Here is a 21427-nt window from a genome sequence, read left to right as displayed (position 1 = left end):
GGTCCCAAGCCTCCTCCGTCGACCTTTCTCCGTCCTTTAGGTTTTTCATTCCATCTAGGTCATAATGCCGCGTAAGACCGTTGTCCGGAAGAGGTCCCGACCCGAGGCCGGTCCCGAGCGGCGCTCCAAGGCGCGGCACGATCCCGCGAGGCAACCACCTCCGGCTCGTTCCCCGCCTAGGGCGGTTCCCGCGAGGCCATTGGCCGGGAAGGCCGTCACCACCGGGAGATATGTCGATTTCGACTATCTCTCCCGGGAAGGGTTCACCATAGGTGATAGGCTTAGGGCACAGGGATTAGAGTACTTCCTCACTTTAGATCTCCTCACTTACCCTGGCCTTGTTAGAGAGTTCTATGGTACCGTCCATCGGGGAGATGGGGGTATCGAGGGCACAGTAGCCGGTGTCCCTCTGTTTGTTACGGAGGATCTTATTGCCCACATCCTCCACCTTCCATTAGTAGGGGTGGCTCCCACACACCCTGAGGACAGGGTTGAGGCCCTTACGGCCGTTCTAGGGCATCCACCCCAGTCACCTCTAGACGAGGTTTCTGCTAGCTCACTTCCGATTGAGGTGAGAATCCTTTTGAGTATACTGTCTAGGTCCATCTTCCCTAAGACAGGGAGATTTGATTTTGTAAATGAGAGAGACCTAGCTCTTATGTTTTATATTCTTCAGGAGACCCCGATCAACTTTCCCAAACTCATCTATAGGTATATGTGTGAGCCCCTAGATAGACCTAGGCTCACCCTCCCATACGGCATGATATTCACCCTTCTGTTTAGGGAGTACGAGATTCCCATTTCTGAGGGGGAGCCCTTTCGCGCATTGCGATGGACTGATCGCATGCGTGCAGGGACCCTACACAGGATGGGGTTTCGGAAGAGAGAGGGGATCTGGGTTAGGAAGTCGTCCCTCACCTCACAGACCACCAGACCTTCCTCCAGTCCTGAGCCCGATTCAGACTACCCAGACCTTCCAGACCATCCAGATCTTCCATCCACTCCTGCTCCTACCACCTCCGCCGGACCCTCCTCCTCAGCTCCACCCACTCAGCCTATGGAGGTCCGGATCTCGTCTGAGCAGCTCCGGGAGCTGCGGCAGGAGATAGTCCGAGATCTGCTCCAGGAGCTCCGGGGTGCGGTGCCTACTCCCTCTCCTGCGCCCACATCTTCCGCATTGGTCCCTTCCCTGACAGCCGTGACAGACATGACGGCTGAGGTGCGGCAAGAGATATACAACATGAGGACCTTGATACAGGCCCAGTTCCACAGCATGAGTGAGGTCACGAGCACCACTCGACAGATGCGGGATGACATCGGCCGTGACATGTCCACCACCACCGCAGGGGCCGAGCGCTTGTCGAATGTGCTCATCGACAAGCTGGACGGACTGCAGAAGTCAGTACTCGAGCTGGATACGACACAGAGCAGGGCCATCTAGGCCATCATTCGCCAGCTAGAGAACGTGACCAATGCGGTCCAATCACTCGTGGAGCGCATGCCTCGAGGAGATACATCCTCGAGAGGAGGACCTACATCCTCGAGGAGACCGTAGCTACTTTTTGTATTTTGCTTTGACATGTATTGCTTTACGTTACTTATTGTATTCTGAAATATACTTACATACAAATTAATACAATGAGTAGCCGCATTTTTCTTCAATAATGTGCCTTTTGATCTATGTTTGATTGTGTGTTCTGTTTACCTTCTTTTTGATATGATGACAAAAAGGGGGAGAAATATGTAAAAGGAAGAAAAATATGCATAAAATATGTAAAAGGAATCAATGGAAATCAATAAAAAGATAAACTCTTAAAACACACAAATTTGTTCTAAGTGGATTCGGTACCCCGAGGCTCATTATCTCTCTTTTGGGGCTCCTAATGGAGTAATCTCCAGAATCTATTCAAGGGATATTCGGAGATTAGCTGAATCCTACTCAAGAACAAATTGACAGATTTTCCCTCTAAAAACCAAAATTTCAGTTCAAAAACTTCAAAGCATTAAAAAGGAAATTCAAAGAATCAAAACAAAGTAGAATGCATATCTTGAGGGGGAGAATCTGAATTTTAATCAAGCAAAATCATTAATGACATATAAGCCAAACAATTGATTGTATAATATGAAGGCTTATATAATTCCAAATGAAAGGGAGAGCTTTAACTCCGAAATTTATTGTTTCACTCCTTTCAAGCTTGGATAAATTGAATTACCAGACATTTGAATTCATTTATGGATTTTATTTCATTGTTTATTGTGCAATTCACTTTACATATACTCAGTGTTTTGTCATCATCAAAAAGGGGGAGATTGTGGAGTGATTGATTAAAACCCTATTTGATTTTGATGAGATCAAAGCAATTGAGTATATTTCTTGTTTACTAATGAATTCAATTAAGTGTTTCAGTGAAAATCTTGTCTAAGTGTCTCAAGACTTGGTTCATAATTTTTGGATAAGTTAAGAAGACAGCTTGAACCAAAGTCTGAGACTCGAGTCGACTCCAGAGTATCACGAGTCGACTCCAAGCGTATCAAGTTCACTGGCACGGGCTCGAGTCGACTCCAGATCTGTACGAGTCGACTCCGACTGAGAACAGACAGAAGAACAGAAAGCTTCAACTCAGAACCTGTCAACGAGTCGACTCCCAAAGTGCGCGAGTCGACTCCGATGTTCACCGAGTCGACTCCAGGATAGTAAGAGTCGACTCCAAGAGGAACACAAAGAAAAAGTCAGAGAGCAGTTTTCGGGTCTGAGATTCGAGTCGACTCCAGTGAAACGCGAGTCGACTCCGATGGATGGCAAGTCGACTCCAAAGAAGGTGAGAGTCGACTCTCAGAGGAACACAAGAAAAAGTCAGAGAGCAATTTTCGGACTCTGAGATTCGAGTCGACTCCCGCAATATGCGAGTCGACTCCAAGACTCCGCGACCATCAACAGACAGAAGACCAAGTTACTGCCTCTGAGATTCGAGTCGACTCCCAGACAGCTCGAGTCGACTCCAAGACAGCTTCACATCAACAAGGCAGAAGATCAAGTTTCGGAAACTGAGAGCCGAGTCGACTCCGAGGAAGTTCGAGTCGACTCCAAGACTGGACGAGCCAAAAGACAGAGAATCGGAAGTTCGGGCTCTGAGATTCGAGTCGACTCCCAGGACAGTCGAGTCGACTTGAGTGGATCAAATTCAAAATTGGATCCACGGACTTCAGTGGATGAGCCGACTCCGAAATTGCTAAGTCAGCTCCAGAAGTTGGCGAGTCGACTTCAGGTCAAGACGAGTCGACTCCCAGTCGTGAAGGCAACTTTAATTCAAATCTGGAACAGTTGCCGAGTCGACTCCGGAAAAGCTTGAGTCGACTCCCGCTACAGCCGAGTCGACTCCTGATCGCGCGAGTCGACTCTAACCCACCAACGGACACATTGTCAGGCTGCGCAGAGTGTGCAGAACGGGCAGAAAAAGCTCTCTAACGGCTAGTTTCCGTGGGGGTTGGTTTAAATAGCCACAGAAGACTGTAGCAAGGCAGAGAAGAACCATTCCACTCCAACTAATCAAGCATTCAAGCTCTGCAACGTGTTCTTCAACGAAAAAGAGGAAGATCTGCATTTACTGCATCCACCTACATCTTCCCAGCAATTAAAGCCTTCTCCTCCTGCATTCAAGTCGACTACTCACTCAAGAGGAGACCAGAAGTTTAAGAAGCCATTCCTCTTCTCCAACCTAAAAACGTTTGAGGCTTCTTAACTTCATTTATTGTTCATATTGTCTTTTATCTGCTTTTGAGAAGCTGTATTTTTCTGTTTCTTCTTTTTATTTACACATTGTATTTGCTTGGTTCAATCGGGGGATTGAATCAAGGGGATTGAGGTTGGTTGGTGAGCCGAGTGTAAAACCAACGTGTGTAAGGGTTCGATTGTGATCCCGAGAAAACAATCGGGGTGGTTCTAGTCGGTGAGCCTGGAAAAACCGACCGAGTTCGTTGTGAGCTCGTAAAACAATAAGTTTGGTTGTGAGCTTGGAAAACAACCGGTTGTAATCCAAGGGGGTTATAGTGAATTCCCAAGTGAGACTTGGAGAGTGGACGTAGGAGCAAGAGTTAGCTCCGAACCACTATAAAACTTGGTGTTTGTGATTGTGTGTCTCTATTCTTCTTCCTTTCATATCACTCACAGCACATAGTAATTAATTAAATAACTTACACTAGTTTTAATTACTTATCCACATCGTTTTAAATACCCAAATTATTTTAAAACCCAATTCATCCCCCCCCTCTTGGGTTGTCTATCTGGGCAACAAATTCTGAAATAAAAAAATAATTTTAATTAAGAATAATTAGAGAGGAATAAATATTTGTTTAGTGAAAAATTAGTACAATTAATATAAATCAGAAAATACCGTCAAAACTCTTGAAGACAAAATTCTAAAAAGGAAATATCCTAAAAATATTATTGGATCTCTTATTCATATGAGATTTTTTCTCTATTTTTAAGAACTTAAAAAATGAAAATTAATTTTATAAAAACTAGCTTAACCTTTTGAAAATATATAAAGTGCATCTAAAATAATTTTATTTTCTAATATATTTTAAATAAATATTTTGAGTATATTATATACTATAAAATCAATTTTGGAAAAAGGAATGAAAATCATACCTCGTGCATTGTGAGTGCCGGTTATAAACTAGCTTCATTCATAAAGGTTGAATCGAAACTCGGGATCACAACTCCAAGGTACCTAAGATGTTAGTGATTCTCAATTATCCTTAGTTTGGCCAAATTATCCTAGATCAGCGCTACCAACCTTAATTTTGCTATGTTTGCCATTTATCTCATAAATCAAGCAGGAGAGATCTTATCCCACCCCTTCTTCAATTACTGAACTAGACGGAAGAATTGCTTGTGAGAACTCTTTAGTTTTATATAATTTTTAGGCCAACAAAGTTTATCTTAGCTCTAGTTGGCAACCGTTTCCATTTGCAAGGTTGAAGTTTCTATTCTGGAAGTGATATCTTCTTTTTTTTTTTAACAAAATCAAATAGTCATATTTTGCATGCAACAGATTTCAAAATCATCGGATACCAAGTAGGGTTGTGGTAGAGTTACTATGGCCTCTCCTATCTATAAAAATTAAAATTAAAAGAAAAATTAACAATAAAAACAAGCAGTAGGGTATTATTCAATCTGAGATAGAATATGTTACCATGGAAATATATTTGGCCTTGTTCAGATACAAGATCCCTGTGGTTCCCTTCAATGGGAATGAAGCTATTCTAGCTGCTTGGGGCTTTTCTAGCTTTTTTATGCTAATCAGCCTAATCTGGAGTTCTTACTTCTTAGTAATGTGCTCAAAGGTAGTGTCTTGAGCTTGCTGCAATATCGAAATCTAAGAAGATGATTGACAAGGAAAACTAGAAGAATGATGAAAATTTGCCTTGATCTTTAAAGGTATCGTTAGTTATGTGTTACACATTCTCGAGCATCGATCCTATAAAACCTGATATTTCTAATTAAAGACATTGTTACCAAGTATCGATCCAAGAAAACAAAAGATGTTCAAAGGCATTGTTGTCTAATCTTTAAGGGAATTTGAAGAAAACATTCTCTTTATTGCTTTTATTTTGATTATAGGTCTTGACCAGCATGTTAGATCACCCCTACCTTCAAAGACCACAATGACACAAAAGATATGCTTCCCCAGCCTTGGCCTCATTTGGTTCTCATGTGAAATAGCTTCAAGCCAAAGTCTTCTTTTCACTTCAGCTCATCATTGGATTAGATAGTACAATTCTGAAGAAGCTCCCATAGGTCACTTTTGTTCTATTTTCAAAATGTTTCTTCCCAAGATTGGTTGTTTTAATTAATATCAAATTTCTACTTTGATGGGATGTGCCAAGGATGATTTTGATCAATTAATCACTTGCTCTGTTCTGTTATATATCAAGAAGTCCGACTTCACCCACAAGAATCAAAAAAAAAAAAAAAATGTTAAAGGAGTCTTATAATTGATACAACATTAGACCACATAGAGTACTGGCTGCTAACTCGGTTCACTTCTGCTTTGGAATCAAATCATCCTTGAAGCCAATTCTGATCCCACATCATAGTGCTCAAAAATGTACAATGCTGAGCCTATCAATTGAAACAGTCTGACGAAATCCGGCATTGTTTTAAGCTATAGGTTACATTCTAATGCCTGAGCCAAGGGATGATGAAATTTCGAACATGTTCCTCATGTGCAACCCTATCATAGCTCCATATACTGCTCTGTGCTATGCGATCGATGACTTGTGCGAAACTATAACCAGATGATGATTCATTTCAATCAATTCTCTATGGCCTTTCCAATTGGCAAATGAGGAGCCACACAAGTAAAAAGTGCTCACATGAGCTCCCTGCAAGGAGAAAAGAAATATCTAATGCAAGCCAAAACGGGCGAGCTAACAGGATCGAGCAGGCATGTCTCCCAGGCTTTGGACTAAGTTGATCCCAGCATGCCATCATGCACGCAGTGGACCCTCGCCATGAGCTGAGAAAACATCCGAACCCACGCATTTGGCGGTGGACGTTCCATGCGGCCAGTGCCTGCAGCTTGCTCACTTGCGCACATCATGGCTGCTCGCTTACATTCTTCTGCAATCAAGTCACCAGTCCCAAGTGGGTGGCACACGCATATATATCATTCAAGCTTACAATACCTTCTTTCCCTCCCTTCAGCTTTCCTCTCCAGCTCCTTTCACACTCCACTGGTAGTAAAAGTTCTACACTCCATTCATTGTTCCCCCTCCTTCCTTTCCTCTGATTTCTTCTGATGTAATGATACCAATATCCAAGGTAAAGTTGCGAGGCCATTTGTATCTTAGATTTGAGACTGCTCGGCAGTTGAGAAACTAAGGACGGACTGACTTGGAGAAATAATGCGTGATGGTTTTAATCAAACAAAGAAAACTAAAAAAGAAGGGCGATAGCTATCTTTTTAAGAGAAATAGACTGGTAGAGTGTGTTTCTGTTGCTTCATGGCTGATCATTAGTGAACACATTTTTTGTTTCATTTAGTGGAAAGAATGTGGTAATGAGGCAATTTCCAAGGCCTACCTTTTTCAAATCTCTCAATAATTTCTGCCCATTATTTCATATAAGAGAGCAATCATAAGCTATGTCCAGAGAGAAAAGCTTGAGACTCACACCCCCCCCCAAGGGGTAGGAGTATAGATGAAGTTTCTGGTTTAGACAATCCACTTCATATTTTCTTTTTTCCATTCATTGTTTGTACCCCCTCCCCCTTTCACCAACCTCCATCAAGCATAGGAAAATAGCAAGCTCTAACAACATACCTTGAGCCCAATATCCCTGCCTTGTTCTAGAGAGAGGGGAGAGGATTGTGATAGGGCCCTCAAGTATCCAACCTTTTCAAGCTTACGCTATGGTGATTGGTAACTTTTTATATAAATCTAAATCTCTCTTCGGTTGGGGTTTTCGATTATGGCCATTGCACCCCCCGGCGCAAGAGGCCGGATCGGGTCACCGCCCCGAGGCCCAGCGCCTAACGCGCAAGGTGGGGGGGTGGTGGTGGATGGTGGGGCCCGGGCGGGTGGCGCTGTAATGAGTTCGGTCAATGATGCGGTCCGCCGCATGATTGGAGGGTGCGGCCGACCGGGCACCATCCGACGTGGACGAGATGACCGTGTCTTCCCCCCGCCGCCCCACTTCCCCTCGCTTCGGTCCCTTTCCCTCCCCTCGCTCTGCAGTCTCCTCGAAGACTTTGGTCTCCTTCGGTGATGCAATCTTAACCCACGTTCCCTGAGAAAGAAAAGAAATATCTTTAACCCACATCCACCATTCAAATCACCCACGTTCACACCCTGGTGGCACCACTTACGGTTCCACGTCATGAAAGAGTGGGCCCATATGTCCCCAAAATTGTCTAGATTTAATTTGTGTTTCCACAATGGATCTGTTAAAATTCCTTACACCTATTTTACGATTAAAAGCGAATTTTTCTACAATGCTTGTATTATATTTGCTTATCCCAAAAAAATAAGAAAAAGAAAAAAAATTAAGGATAAGAAAAAATCTAACCAGATATTGGAAATCTATTCCGGCATTCTGCTGTCCAAATGGTTAAAAAAAAATCATTTTTTTCTAAAATTTTTAGTTTCACATAATCTATTTTAGATAATAAATATATCCTAAATATTTTAGTTGGTAGAATATATGACTTCTGTGGCAGGAAGTCTTGGCTTAGTTGGGTAGCATTTTTATTGTTTGAAGGTCATTCAAATTCAAAATTAATATTTTTTATCATGCATTAAAAATAGAAAAAATGTTGCATTAACTTTGCCGCTCAAGCTAGTGAAGTTCTTGCTAATTGGACAGAGTGACCCGCAATCAAAATCCTACCTCCATCAAAGTTTGGGGAGTTACACATATTCAAAATCTATTTGGAAGTTTCTAAAGAATTGAGTTGAAAATTTTGTAGGATTTGTAAATTGGATCATTCATTTAAGCATGGCCCTATATCAACAAATACTATCCAGCCTAAATTCTACGAGAAGAAAAAAAGATCTCCATAAATCTTTTTTCTTCATGTAGTCTAAAAGTCAGGATCTGGATTGGGTTTGGAACGACTCTTTAAAAATGTAAGTTAGATGGGCCAACAAACTCGATTCTTACAGAATTTTTAGCTCAATCTTATAAAAATATCAAAATAGACCCTTAGAAAGAGCTATCCCTATTATGTAGCTCATCACCCAGAGCCCTTTTATGCAAAAAAGCAAAAAAAGGAAAGCCATGGTCCATGACAAAGAAATGAAGAAAATTATGATGGTGTTGCATGTTTCAAGTATATACAAATCCGATATGTGTGAGACTTAATCATCTATTTCTTCTAACTATATAGGCAAACTTCATGTATTTTCGAATAAATGAATGATAGCTTTATCGTGGACAATATGTATATCTAGCATGCCGTACCTACAATTTTTCCTTTTGGATTTTTATTGTTATAATTATATTGAACAAGTTTTTTCTTCTCTTTATAAAAGGAACGTCAAACAACTTCCTCAATTTTAGCACAAAGAAGAAAGTATTTCGTAAGCTTGAAAAGATAGGAGATACATTGGACGAGCATTGGATGGAATTAGGATATCAAGAAGGAGTATTTCCCGACTTTAAAATTATTATTTTTATAATATATAATAGAATATGTAGTCAAAACACTACTTTTCTAATTGGAACTCGCAACCTCTCTCTAGGTACTAGCTAGAATAAGTGTTGAGTAGAGATCAGTGCCAACCGAGGAATCAAAACTTTGTTAGTTGACAATAAGTTGCATATATTTACAAATAAAGATTTGATACATTAGCTTATAGATTTGTTACAAATAATTGATGCGAGACTAAATACACGCCCGCACGGGTTCCACATACTTCCTCTGTTCCAGTCCTGACGTCCTCAGGCTAAGAGTTTAAAACTATTCAAATCTAATCACAAACATCATAATCGGCCCATGGTCAGCCTCAATAGATTCGTGCTGCAGTGTCTCCTAGTCCACATAAGTTATAGGTCGGATCCACTCTGATACTTTTTGTAACAATTCAGGATCTCATTCAAAATTACTAGTCGGAATGTTTTATTTGGGTTATTGATCCTGTATAAATACCCAAGATCTATTCCATAAATAACTGATACAGAACTAAATACATATCTACATGAGTCTTCACATAATCCAAATCAATGAAGTGACCAAGCTATATCACATTGGACAAATTGGGAGCTTTCGCCCAAGCTAGAGTTGTGGGAGTATAAAATCTCTTTGGTGGATCCATGTGGGGAACGGGGTTTTGGGAGGTGGTGGATACTTTATACCTCTTCAATAATATCGTATCTTTTGTTTATCTTGTACGTAAAGTACTTTCCTTTTTTTTTTTTTTAACTCTCTTTGTATGCGGTCAACGTTTACTTTTTTTTTCTTTGTACCAAAAAAAGGGGTACTTTCTAACTTCACCTAGAGTAAACTGAGACGCGTCCAGAACGGCGATGCCGTACATTGCGTTTGAGTTTCGTCATCTTCGACCTATTCCTTCTCCAAGACACGTGTCGGGCAATTGTTTTCAGGTTTCGATCGGTTCGCTTACCTGGCGGATGAGCTCACCTCTCTCCCTTATGGGAGCCTTATGGCACCCAAAGTCGGAGAATAAATAGCTCATTTCTCAACTTCTTTAAGCAAGATGTCATCAGGCAATATTAACTAATAAAAACAAAAAAAAAAGCCATACAAGTTTATTAGGCCCGATCGATCCCACTTCTAGCAACTTAAATTTTTGAGCTGTAAGTCTACAACAAATGGTTTCTGAGTCACATCCATTATGCATCACAATCTTTATTAGTTATGTGAATCTCATGCTGAAGGATATCAGAATCAAGAAGAACTCAGTAGGATCGAGTAAGATCTTGAATAGAAGCCAACTATAACGATGACATCACGATATGGGTGAAGAAGAACCCGATAGATTGGCCTCTCTCTCTTGAGTAGGATAGAACTATGACGGAAACATCATGAGATTGGATGGAAATTGTTATTAGTCCCCCTTTTAACAATTTAAGCTTTTGGACTATAAGTCGGTCGTGATAGAAGGGCACACTTGAACTCTCCATTAGAGGTAAAATATCTTCCCAGTTCAATAGTGGTGATCAAATTGGGACACACTACTCACTGCCTCTCTCTCTCTCTCTCTCATCATTAACTTCATTAATACAAATGGTTATATTTGAAAATATATCATATTTGTTGCATGCTTTTAGAATATGTCATATTTACTGTTTTAAAAATTCACATGCATAATATGAGCTTCCATTTAGTTTCCTTAGATTCAAAACACTAGAGGCAAGCTCTAGTAGTAAGACATAAAGGTTCTATTGATTGTATTAAATTTATTGATAAATCACCAAATATTCTATTGCAAAGTTAGGTGAAGCCAGTCATGTAGAATGAGCTAGAGAAAAAAAAAAAGCAAATGGGATAATTCGTGGACATTATGTTAGTTATTACCCATCTCCCGTCAGTTCAATTATATTTTTCACGAAATACAATAATAACATGCAACCACCTAAGAATTGGTAAGACCACTTGGACCAAATTGAGTTAGCACCTTATTTTTAAAAATGCATACTAAATTTCATTCCATGCTGTTTGTCCATCGCCGAGGGTCTAAAACCAATTAAGAAGAAACTAAATCTAGCAACACAAGGCCCTTGAAGAGGAGATTACTCAAACCATGCTAAGTTTGCACGCCCTGCAACATTGGTGTTCGATTTATGATATATTAACAATAGCAACATTATGTATGATCATCTACCATCCTAATTTAACTTTGATTCAATTTGAATATGCAAGCGTACGTGGCCTCCTCCAATTGCTTTGATGGTATGGTAAATGCCTCAAATGTTATGCTAAGCTGCTTGACTTATGCTTGTATGTGGCCACAGGATTAGATCTAGCTACAAATTCTGGACTCCAACAATCAAATCCTATAACGAATCTAAGTCATCAATCCTAACATTGGCCCAGTCGCCGACAGGCCAATTAGCCGAGCCAGGGAAGGCGGTGACTGCACTCAGATTCTCCCATCTCTTTTTATCTCTTTCCACACGTGTTGGTTGGAGAAGAAAACGAAAAGAATGTCGTTGGCCAGCGTGGCAGAGAGGTGGACCTGGAGAATAGCGTGAGAAATTGGTAATCGATGGCCATTATTATCTCTCGATATCTAGTTTTGACCTTGGAGAGAGGTTATGGTCACTCGCCCGTGAGAATGATAACCAGTTGTCCAACCAAGGGAGGAGCAGGGAGGGCCTCTTATTGTCTCTTGACTCTTCCATGAGGCTCGAAAGCTCTAATCTTAGGCTTTGAGTAGGAGAGCTCGGTCCCAACTCCCAAGAGCATTCAGCAGTCCTTCGTGCATTGTTTACTATAACCTTAAAAAGAATAATAGCTTATGTATGTACTTGATTATAATAATTAACAAAAGAAAGCAATGGAGATATATAAGCTTACTTTGAGTGGTTCATTATAGTGGAATTAGTATTTGATGGCATGGATCATGACAAATACCTTATAAAGTTCGATTAGTATAATGTAGACTTCAGACTATGTATCACTTTTACTATTAGAAATTTGATTGAGTCGGTCTTGATTTCATTTTTTTTATAAATACAACCACTTAGTATGATGCCAAGAGTCAGCCATTTTTTCTCTACCCAATTCTTTAGTATTCTTCTTCATAGATTTTGATTGTTGATTGCTCCGAGATGTAAAATGCCGAAATATTTGGAAAGTCTCTTCTGTCTCCGGTCATGTTTATTGGCTAATGTGGTTTCTACTTCTGTTAGCTCTACTTGACTCATGTTGATGAATCATCCCCAAGTTCCATGACTTTTCATTGCTCCAATATTACTTATTTCATAATTCATGTATTTTTCTTGGAAGCTCATATATCAGCAATCTTTAAAGCTAGTTGTAATATCCTGGTGGCATCCTTCTCTTCACTCAATACAGCTACAATATTTTGATCCTCCTTGCTAGCAATTGAGCATATGCAAGCTCATTCCTGGTAGAAGGGCAAATCAACAAAATACTTTGATCACGAGGGTCATATTAATTGAAAAGAATACCTTTAGGGCAAACCTTCGAGAAAGTGTCATTATGTTTATCATGTTTCTATTTCCAAAAGTCAAAACTATTAACTTTATCAAACTCTTCCTCAAATCCATGGTGCTGCCATCACTTTCGCTCATTTATCTTTGTTGTTCTTTATTTCCTTTCTCTCTCATAACTTTTTGCTTGTATTCTTTTGGAGGCAGAAAATGAACTTCGACTATTTTTCTTTATTTCATTTTTTTATATATATCTTGCATGCAATCTAAGTATTGAATTGAGTATGTATGGCCGTTTGTTTTCCTTTTTCACAACTTAAAAGCAACAGTTCTATTTGGAGTAGATAGGTCATTTGCTATGGAAATAAAATACTCCTCAACGCTTCCAAATATGGCAATCCCATCAAAATAGCTCTGTAATATGCAATTACCATAAATAAACATAGCACGTTTTTGTTCAAGAATTTAATGAAAGTGATTTATTTGAGAATGGCATATTAAAAAGTAGAAATAATGCAAAACATACCCAAACACTTAGATATTAAATATATATTTTCTACTATCTAACACAAGGCTTTCCTTGTCACCTAAGGATGGGTATGCTAGAAAACTTGTTTGACATATCAATGGCAAGATCGGTAGACAGGTGCCTGAACATGTAATACAGTTGGAAAAAGAATGATCGAAGGAAGGATAGAAGAGTAGCATGCGTCTAGGTGTCTTTACCTTTAAGGATTTTCGTCACCATCCCACCATCGTTCGAGGAAAATGAATTGAGATATATTGTAGCTTGGGCTACGTTAGGAGAAATTTAAGAACAAAAAATAAAGTAAAGCCATGATAAAATAAGGTTCATTGACATGGATGCTGAAGGCTTCTTTCTCAATATTGTAATTTGATATTTATAAATGGCTCCTTATAACTAGTAAGATGGACGACACTACTCATTTTGGACGTATGTCCTTACTATTATTTACTATATGGCTCACTATTACCATACATAATAGGTAATTCTACTTCTTCTCTTGCATCATGGATAATGAGAAGATAGGTGTAATTACCACACTCTTCTCTTGTTATAAATAGTGGGCAGATAGGTGTAATTACCATCCTTAGATTTCACTCTACTAAGATCGTAGCATAGACCAATAACTCTCACTCTTTTGGATCTACTTCACATTCATTCAATTTGCACTCTTGATGTTTTGGCTTGCGCCCCTCTTGCTGTCTTGGCTTTTAGTTCATAATTGGCCTAGATGTGATGTAAACACTTGCCACTTGGGTTATGTTGTTAAGACAACTTTGTGCATACATTGTTCTTTTATTTGGCATTTAGCTTACTTCTATTGATCTAATTAGATTAAGCCATTTATATACTAGATGTTTTTGCCTTGGAAATGTTACTTCTCTAGATTATGTTGGAAAAACTCCTATTCCTGCAGTCACTACCAAAGAATTACCTTTTTCTCGTTCTACTATATTAGTCTCCAAAGTTTGTAATTTCCTAAATATCCTTTAACCTGCAACTTCACTTTAAAAAAATTAACTCTACATCTATTGCTGAAAAAAAAAGCATCCGAACCCTACATTTCTTTAGAAAAGCAATTTTTATATTATAAAGGAAGTGAAATACTTTTGGATTTTAATCTTTTCTAATCTTTCCTAAGATATCCTAATTTTTCCCTAGATAGCCAATTGCCGCTATTGACCATTTTTTCCTATGTGTCTCTTATGCCATGCCAATCGAAATTTAACATGAAACCACTTATGCCCTAAGATCACCTGCTATATATGTTTTTTAAACATAAAATTTAACATGATTTTGCAAATATATATGACAAGTTGTTTCCTCGTAAAAGAGAAGCAAACTGCTGGAAATTTTATTTTTTAATAATGTCCAAAACTGATAACTGAATCTTACCAAACTTAAAGATGATAAACAAACCCAAACCTTTCTATTACCAATATTTTAGTCAAATTTATGTCATGCAAAAGAGAAAAGAAATAAAAAATTATGATACGAAATTCATATGGCTTTAGGTAATCAGCTTTTCAACATGTGCTTAAAGCAAATGCAGGAATTTCCAAAAAATGTTGATTCGGTTTACTCGAAAATGATTAGTGCCTTTGATGGACAGTTAGTTGTGTTCATAAAGCCAGTTCCTATTGGTCTAATAGTTCCAAATCCTCAATGAGATATGTAACCACCCACCAAACAAAGGTGATTATCACATCAAGTAGCAACGATGGGACATGCACTGAAGTCATTGTTTATCTTCAAAATTCTCGCCCATGCCCCAGACTCTCAAGTTTACCACCCATCGAAGCCGGTTATGATCAGATTACAACACCCAATATTTTAGGTGGAATGTCAACCATCAAAGAAGGTGGCAATATCAGCTCGCGCACATCATGCTCCCATCCATGGTTGCGCCCAGCTGCACGGTTCCCCACAACTACAATCCCAAAGAATTATCTGGTTGATGTCAAGATTATCACCTCGACATGGGATGGCAGCCAAAAACCCTTGCATGATTAGGTAGCCCAAAAGGTCCTTTGAGAAGCATATAGAAAGGGGTGGTGGAGAGAGAGAGAGAGAGAGAGGGAGAGAGAGAGAGAGAGATGCTTCGGAGGGTGGTCGGGGTGGGGTGGAAAGAGGGAGAAGAGGGTAAGAGGGTGACGTCAGACACTGGGGGGCAGGTCCTTCATTCCATCAACCCACGCGCAATCGAAAGGGGGGTCCTCCCTTTTTTATAAACCCCCTACCCTCTTCTCTCGTTTCTTTCTCTTCTAACGGAAGCACCCAATTCCTCACCCCGTCTCCCCTCCTTGCAAGACCCCTTCCATCTCTCTCTTTATCTAGAAGAAGAGGCTTTGACTGGTTGTAGTGTTTTTCTTGTTTTTTTTTTGAGGTGAGTTTCGGCTGCTACGCCGAGTCCCCTTCATAACAAATGCATGGGGTGTAACATCTCTTTATTGTTGCCTGCTCCAAGATCTTTCTATCTCTATTTGTTTGTTTTCTCTCTTTCATTCACAATGATGAGTCATCTGGTTTTTTTTTTTTCTTTAAGTGTCAATTTTCTGCAGTTTTAATGATCAAGGGCGCTTGGGTTTTGTCTTGGTTTTGCGTGTTATGATGATGATCGAAGGCCATCTCAGACTAGTTCTCATTCTAGTATCAGAACATTTTCCTTGTAGGGTTTTCTATGTTCCGATTGCTTCATTTATCAGATCTTAAAAGGTTAAAAGAGTTGGATTCCCAATTCTCTCTACCTATTTGCTCCAAGCGAAGTAGCTTTTGTTTTTTAGTGTCATGGTTTCCTTTTATGATTATCTTACAATTCTCAAAAAATGATTATCTATATTATACAATTAACGATTTAGAAAACTTGGGTTGTTCCTGCTTACATTTGTTTGTCTTTTGTGGTTGCTATGAGGATTCAATCAAAGCTTTGACAAGGTTAGATCTATTATTTTTGTGGTGATTCTTTATTTCTGTATTTATGGTGTTAAAACTTTAGGGTTTCTGTTGGTTTTGTTTGTTTGCGTTTGGTGATCCAGGACACTTTAGAGCCATATGTTTTTCTTCGTGTAAGTAATATTTCACATCTGTATCTTTCCTTTACAAGGATGATCAGAAGCGGTAGATATCATTGATTAGAGTAGCATTACAGTTGCTGTTGCAATGCTGTTCTGATTGTTCTTTTCGAGCTTAAACTTTCTTGACCTCTTTCCACTAGGTTGATTTTTTTTTTTTTTTGTAAAAAAAAAAGTGATCGAGGTTTGTTGATGACAATGGAGTTCTAGTAGTTCTTCATTGCAGTTACCCTTCATAATTTTTATTTTGTATTCTTAGACACCTTTCATGCATTCTTGAGATCTAGTTTTCATCGTAAGTATATCAAACCATCTTTGGCACAAGTATCTTAGTTTTTATTGATGGAGGACACACTATGTTGTTGTCTTCAGTTTCCTTCTTATTCATGATCACGAAATAAGAGTCTAATTTTCATATATACAAGTATTTTCCATCTTACTTGATCATTTTTGAAAAATTTCAGATCAAAGTACTAGCTGCATTTATATAATATCCTATCTCTTCTTATTATTTATAGAATTAAATCTGTTGATCCATCTCCCTCCAAAAATTCTTCTTGATTTTTCTTGTTATTCTCTCTCCTACGGATTATTCACTTTCATTTTATCTCAAAATATTTGTCTCTCTCACTCTCGAAAAGAAAAGGAGAAACTCTCTCTCTCTCCCTTGATAATTCCAATAGTAGTTTCTCTTCTAGATCCAATGAGTTAGTCCACCCATCCTCTTTTCTCGAACAAATTGGTCTAGCTATTACCTTTTCAATTGTATGGCTCTCTCTGTTCCTTTCTCCCTCGTCCCACGATCGATCTCTATCTCTCTTCATACTTCTTGTAATAATCCCTCTTCTAGACCCAATTATTCACACTATCCATCTCTTCCTCAAACAAATCAATCTAGCTACTACCTTTAACATGGTTTAGCTTTGCTCGTTCGCTCCTCTCTCTCTCTCATAGTTCTTTCTTGGAATAATTTGTCTTCTAGATCTATTCAGCCTATCCATACTCTTTAAACAAATTGCAGCCCCCTTTAATATATATTTTATAGCTTTTATCATCTCTCTCTCTATATATATATCTCGCGTAGATGCATAGCCAACCCAAGATGCAACACCAATACCCAAAGGATCGACGCATTTAGACTTTCCTGCTCCTGCTGCTGCTGCTGCTGCTGCTGCTTCTTGTTATTCTATATTAAATACCTGTAAAGTCGGCATTCGGAGTTAGTTATTCTACCGGGCCCAAGGTCCGCAGATGTGCCATGGAATTCCTAGACAAAGGGACAAAGGGTTCAGAAAGCCGTGCAGAGCTCAGTGTGCTCTCCTTTTTAGCTTCTCCTTGGCAGGCCTGATCCAAGAAAGAACCCACACCACCTTTTTCCCGTGGAACAAGAAGCGCATGCTCTCTCCTTCCAAACGTCAGCCACTTGTCCCGTGGTCAGGGGACCTCACCATTGGGCCCTCACTCCCGTCTTTCTGTTCTTTTTTTCTTCTTTAGGTTGTGTTATCTCTCTCTCCCCCCCCACCCCTCTATTCTATGTTGCATGAGGAAAGTTTCTCAGCAATTAGAACATTAAGTTGCATGACAGTGGGAAGCTGAGGACAGCTTTCTGATGAAAATTAAGTTTCTCAGAAATTAGAAAATTCAGTTGCATGACAGTGGGAAGCTATGAGAAGATAATTAAATAACCCATGGCAGTCACTTACTGATGAAATTTCTCTTTGCTAGGAAGAGGAGATCCGCAACTCCTAGCAAGAAATTTATGGGAACTGTTTCGCGAAGTCGAGCGATTTGCTATATCGTAATTATGTGGTTGTACTTATCAAAGAGCTTAGAAAATCTACATTCTACGTGTACATTTTAGATTTTCTTTTTCTGTCTAAAAACACATGAATTTTTGAACTTAAAAGCACGAGGTAAAAGAAATCTTTATTTTCTTTGCTAGCTGCTTGAGTTCTCGTATGGATACCACGAAAGTTCATTTTATTTGTTGGGCTTTAAAGTATGCTACTGTTGAAATTAATGTTGTATGATGTTAAGAATTGGTAGTTCTGTAATTTTGTTTTCCTAATCAGCTCCAAAACTAAATGCTGAAATTATTTTATTTTCTTGCTATTTTCATATTGGTGCTTGAAAGTAGAGGTATTTCCCTGTGGGGACTTCATGGTATTTTACTAACCATGATCTTAAGTATAATAACTATATGCAGTCAACCTTTTCCTCCACCCAGCAAGACTAGCACACAAATAAACTGACAGTAAAAACTTCATAGTTGCTCCTTTGACTGTCTTTCTTTAAGTGATATAGAAAATTATATTACTTGCAAGTTCTTTTTGTTGGCAGTGTATAGAAAATATGATTGTTAAGAATATAGGATAATTGGTGTGAGATTTTCGCTGCATATTTTCTCCTTATTCAGATCTTCTATGGTGAATGCTCTGCATGTGAATAAAAATATGCAGTGCTATTTTCTCTCTGCATCACTCTCCTTTTCTTTTATTCCCTTGTCTATATTGGAGCTATGATTCTTGGTGGACTAATGGAGCACATGTTCTTTGGAGAATCATTTCCACCATGTACCTTCAGGGGGACAACATCATTAGCTGGAACTGTATGCCTCTGGTTCTTGCTCAGGCCATTGCAGTACCAGCTGCTAAACTTGAACCACCCTAACTCCTCTCTGACCTTATCGAACACACGGAACACATCATAACTCTTTTCTTCTCCAGGGCCTTGTGTCCGGTAAATAATTTCTCTTCCTTTTGGGATGCTGAAAAAGCCTGGTCTATGACACATGGCTTCATGTGGTTTGAAGAATTCTTTTAATAATGACGTCTGTGTGCTTGTGCTGTTGCATTGCCTACGAGATTATGGGTGAGTGGAATTTGATGCAGGTGATGGACTCCATGGAATCGTGTGTTCCTCCTGGGTTTAGATTCCATCCTACTGATGAGGAGCTCGTCGGCTATTACCTTAAGAAGAAGGTGGCTTCTCAAAAGATAGACCTTGATGTCATCAGAGACATTGATCTCTACAGAATCGAACCATGGGATCTTCAAGGTTAGGACAATATACAGTATATAAATCTATCTTTTCATGTTTAGAATAGTAGCTAGCTATACCTTTGAGCTTATAATAATTCATCATCTTAGTCTAGGAGTTATCCGTCGAAATTTTTTTGCATTGAAGGGCTGGATTACTCCAGCCAGTTGTAATGCAGATAAAAACTGATGATCTTTTTCTTTCTTATTATGGACTTAAAGAACGGTGTCGGATTGGATATGAAGAGCAAAGTGAGTGGTACTTCTTCAGCCACAAGGACAGGAAGTACCCAACAGGCACAAGGACGAAAAGGGCAACATTGGCTGGGTTTTGGAAGGCCACAGGCCGAGACAAGGCCGTCCATGACAAGAACAAGCTTATTGGCATGAGAAAGACACTGGTTTTCTACAAAGGAAGAGCACCAAATGGACAGAAGACTGACTGGATCATGCATGAGTACAGGCTTGAGTCTGAAGAGAATGGACCACCTCAGGCACGCTCAAAAACAGACCTTCTTCTTCCTCCCTCGCTCATTTAGCTTACAAAGTAGGGTCATCTAGTAATCATTCCGAGTAAAAACACAACAGTTTAATTAACTTTACGTCTCAAACTATCCTTTCTTAACCTCCTACGGTATGCTCTTCAGATATTCCTTATGTCTTTGAGCCCCACTCGCAAAGGAAAAATCACTGGGTGGGAAATGTGAGAGACCCTAGTTGCTTAACCGAACCCCAATTGGATGGCTTTGAGCTAAAGACTCGAGGCATCTAAAGAAGCTTTTAATCAAGAGATGTGACAAGAAGCTTAGAAGAGGACAGTTGGTGCTACCACACTTTGGCTCAAAATACTTGTAAAAGGGCGGACTTAAGTATATTACTGTATTCAAACTTTGCACCAAAAGCTATCGTCCCTTTCTGTTTCCATGTTAACCGTTATGATATATGTGAAAAAGCTTCCATCCCACTCACAAAAAGGAACTTCATCTCCTTTTTCACTTTAGAACAAGACCATTGTCACTTATGTCTCCCTTCACACCTATCAAATAGCCAACTTGTCTCACTCCCCAAGGAGTATGCACTGACCAATATAGATCTCCTACACCTATCCTTGGTTTTCTTTGCAGGAAGAAGGCTGGGTCGTTTGCCGAGCATTCAAGAAACGAAGTGCCTGCCCAACGAGGAGCGCTGTCGATGTGTGGGACTCCAACTTTGGCTATGACGAGGCCAGCAGGGCGAGCTCCTCCTTTGCTGACCCTATCGAATACCTCCAGAGGCAGCCCGAGAGTCTCCTCTGCAAGCAGGAGACCGAGCTTGACCCCCTGAACCTCTTGCACTCAAACCAGTTTCTTCAACTCCCGCAACTGGAGAGCCCCTCCCTGCCCCTACCGAAGCCGCCTAGCCTACTGTCCGTGGCCGCAGAGAACGAAGACGAGGAGCCAACAAGAGGGTGCAATGCCATCGAGAAGGTGACGGACTGGAGAGCCCTCGATAAGTTCGTCGCGTCCCAGTTGAGCCAGGAGGATGGGTTCAGCGCCGAACGAGTTGTCTCGCATTTTGGTGTAGACGATGACTCGGACATGGCGTTGCTGCTTCTTCAGAGCGGAAGGGAGGAGGTGGGCAAATTGAACGGGTTCTTGACCTCCGGCGGACCAGACTGCGACGTAGGCATCTGTGTATTTGAGAAATAACGAGCCTATATGGAGAGGTGCAAGTGTGGTTGCTCGATCAAAACTCGTTCTTTCTTTCTTCTTTATTCTATGTATGTTTGTGATTGGTTATTATAAGTGGGGCTTTCATGGTGTAGAGGAACAGTTGCTGCAATGAGCTTTGTGTTTTAGCTCCACTATCTCCTGCTGCTGTTACGAGTACTCTTGTTGGAAAAATGGGAAAGCAAAATTCTATGTTCAGGTTATCAACAAAGTATTGTCATATAAAATAACAAATACCTCCTACAATCAAAATAGAGATCGTTCTGAGAAAGAAAAATATAGATCAAAATAATGAACGCATGCAATGAACTGCTAAAGATTAAAAAAAGGCTTGCAAGCCAATAACAAAACACGAATACAAAAGAACAAAGGCCAGGGACGTCGTACGGATTCTGGTTCATTGCTATTTTACACGGAGGATTCTGCAGGTGGGACAGCGT

At 39.8% G+C, this 21427-nt stretch overlaps 1 protein-coding gene across 2 annotated transcripts; it reads left to right on the top strand.

The window, feature by feature from the left end:
• The first annotated feature begins 15443 nt into the window (after nt 1-15443).
• Nucleotides 15444-21099, top strand: LOC103699674 (NAC domain-containing protein 37-like). Of its 2 annotated transcripts, XM_039122295.3 has the most exons (4): nt 15444-15555; nt 19132-19297; nt 19501-19772; nt 20403-21099. In XM_039122295.3, exons 2-4 carry the CDS (start codon nt 19135-19137, stop codon nt 20964-20966), a joined length of 999 nt encoding a protein of 332 aa, XP_038978223.2. In that variant the 5' UTR covers nt 15444-15555; nt 19132-19134; the 3' UTR covers nt 20967-21099. The 2 variants fall into 2 exon arrangements, with proteins under 2 accessions (XP_038978223.2, XP_026657744.2); XM_026801943.4 differs by having other exon boundaries at nt 15528-19297.
• Nucleotides 21100-21427: the final 328 nt, after the last annotated feature.

Source organism: Phoenix dactylifera, chromosome 3 (assembly GCF_051530095.1).
Source record: "Phoenix dactylifera cultivar Ajwa chromosome 3, Ajwa_hap1_PhDact_Kaust_v1.1, whole genome shotgun sequence".
NCBI classification, from domain to species: domain Eukaryota; kingdom Viridiplantae; phylum Streptophyta; class Magnoliopsida; order Arecales; family Arecaceae; genus Phoenix; species Phoenix dactylifera.
The sequence above is the reverse complement of the archived record's forward strand: the minus strand, read 5'-3'. Positions and strand labels throughout refer to the sequence as shown.

What these genes read in the sequence shown, in the direction of transcription:
- LOC103699674 (XM_026801943.4), top strand. Translation starts at nt 19,066, where the DNA reads ATGACGTCTGTGTGCTTGTGCTGTTGCATTGCCTACGAGATTATGGGT. An exon ending in CGAACCATGGGATCTTCAAG is followed by an intron (nt 19,298 to 19,500) that starts GTTAGGACAATA and finishes ATGGACTTAAAG; the next exon opens with AACGGTGTCGGATTGGATAT. An exon ending in AAGAGAATGGACCACCTCAG is followed by an intron (nt 19,773 to 20,402) that starts GCACGCTCAAAA and finishes TTTTCTTTGCAG; the next exon opens with GAAGAAGGCTGGGTCGTTTG.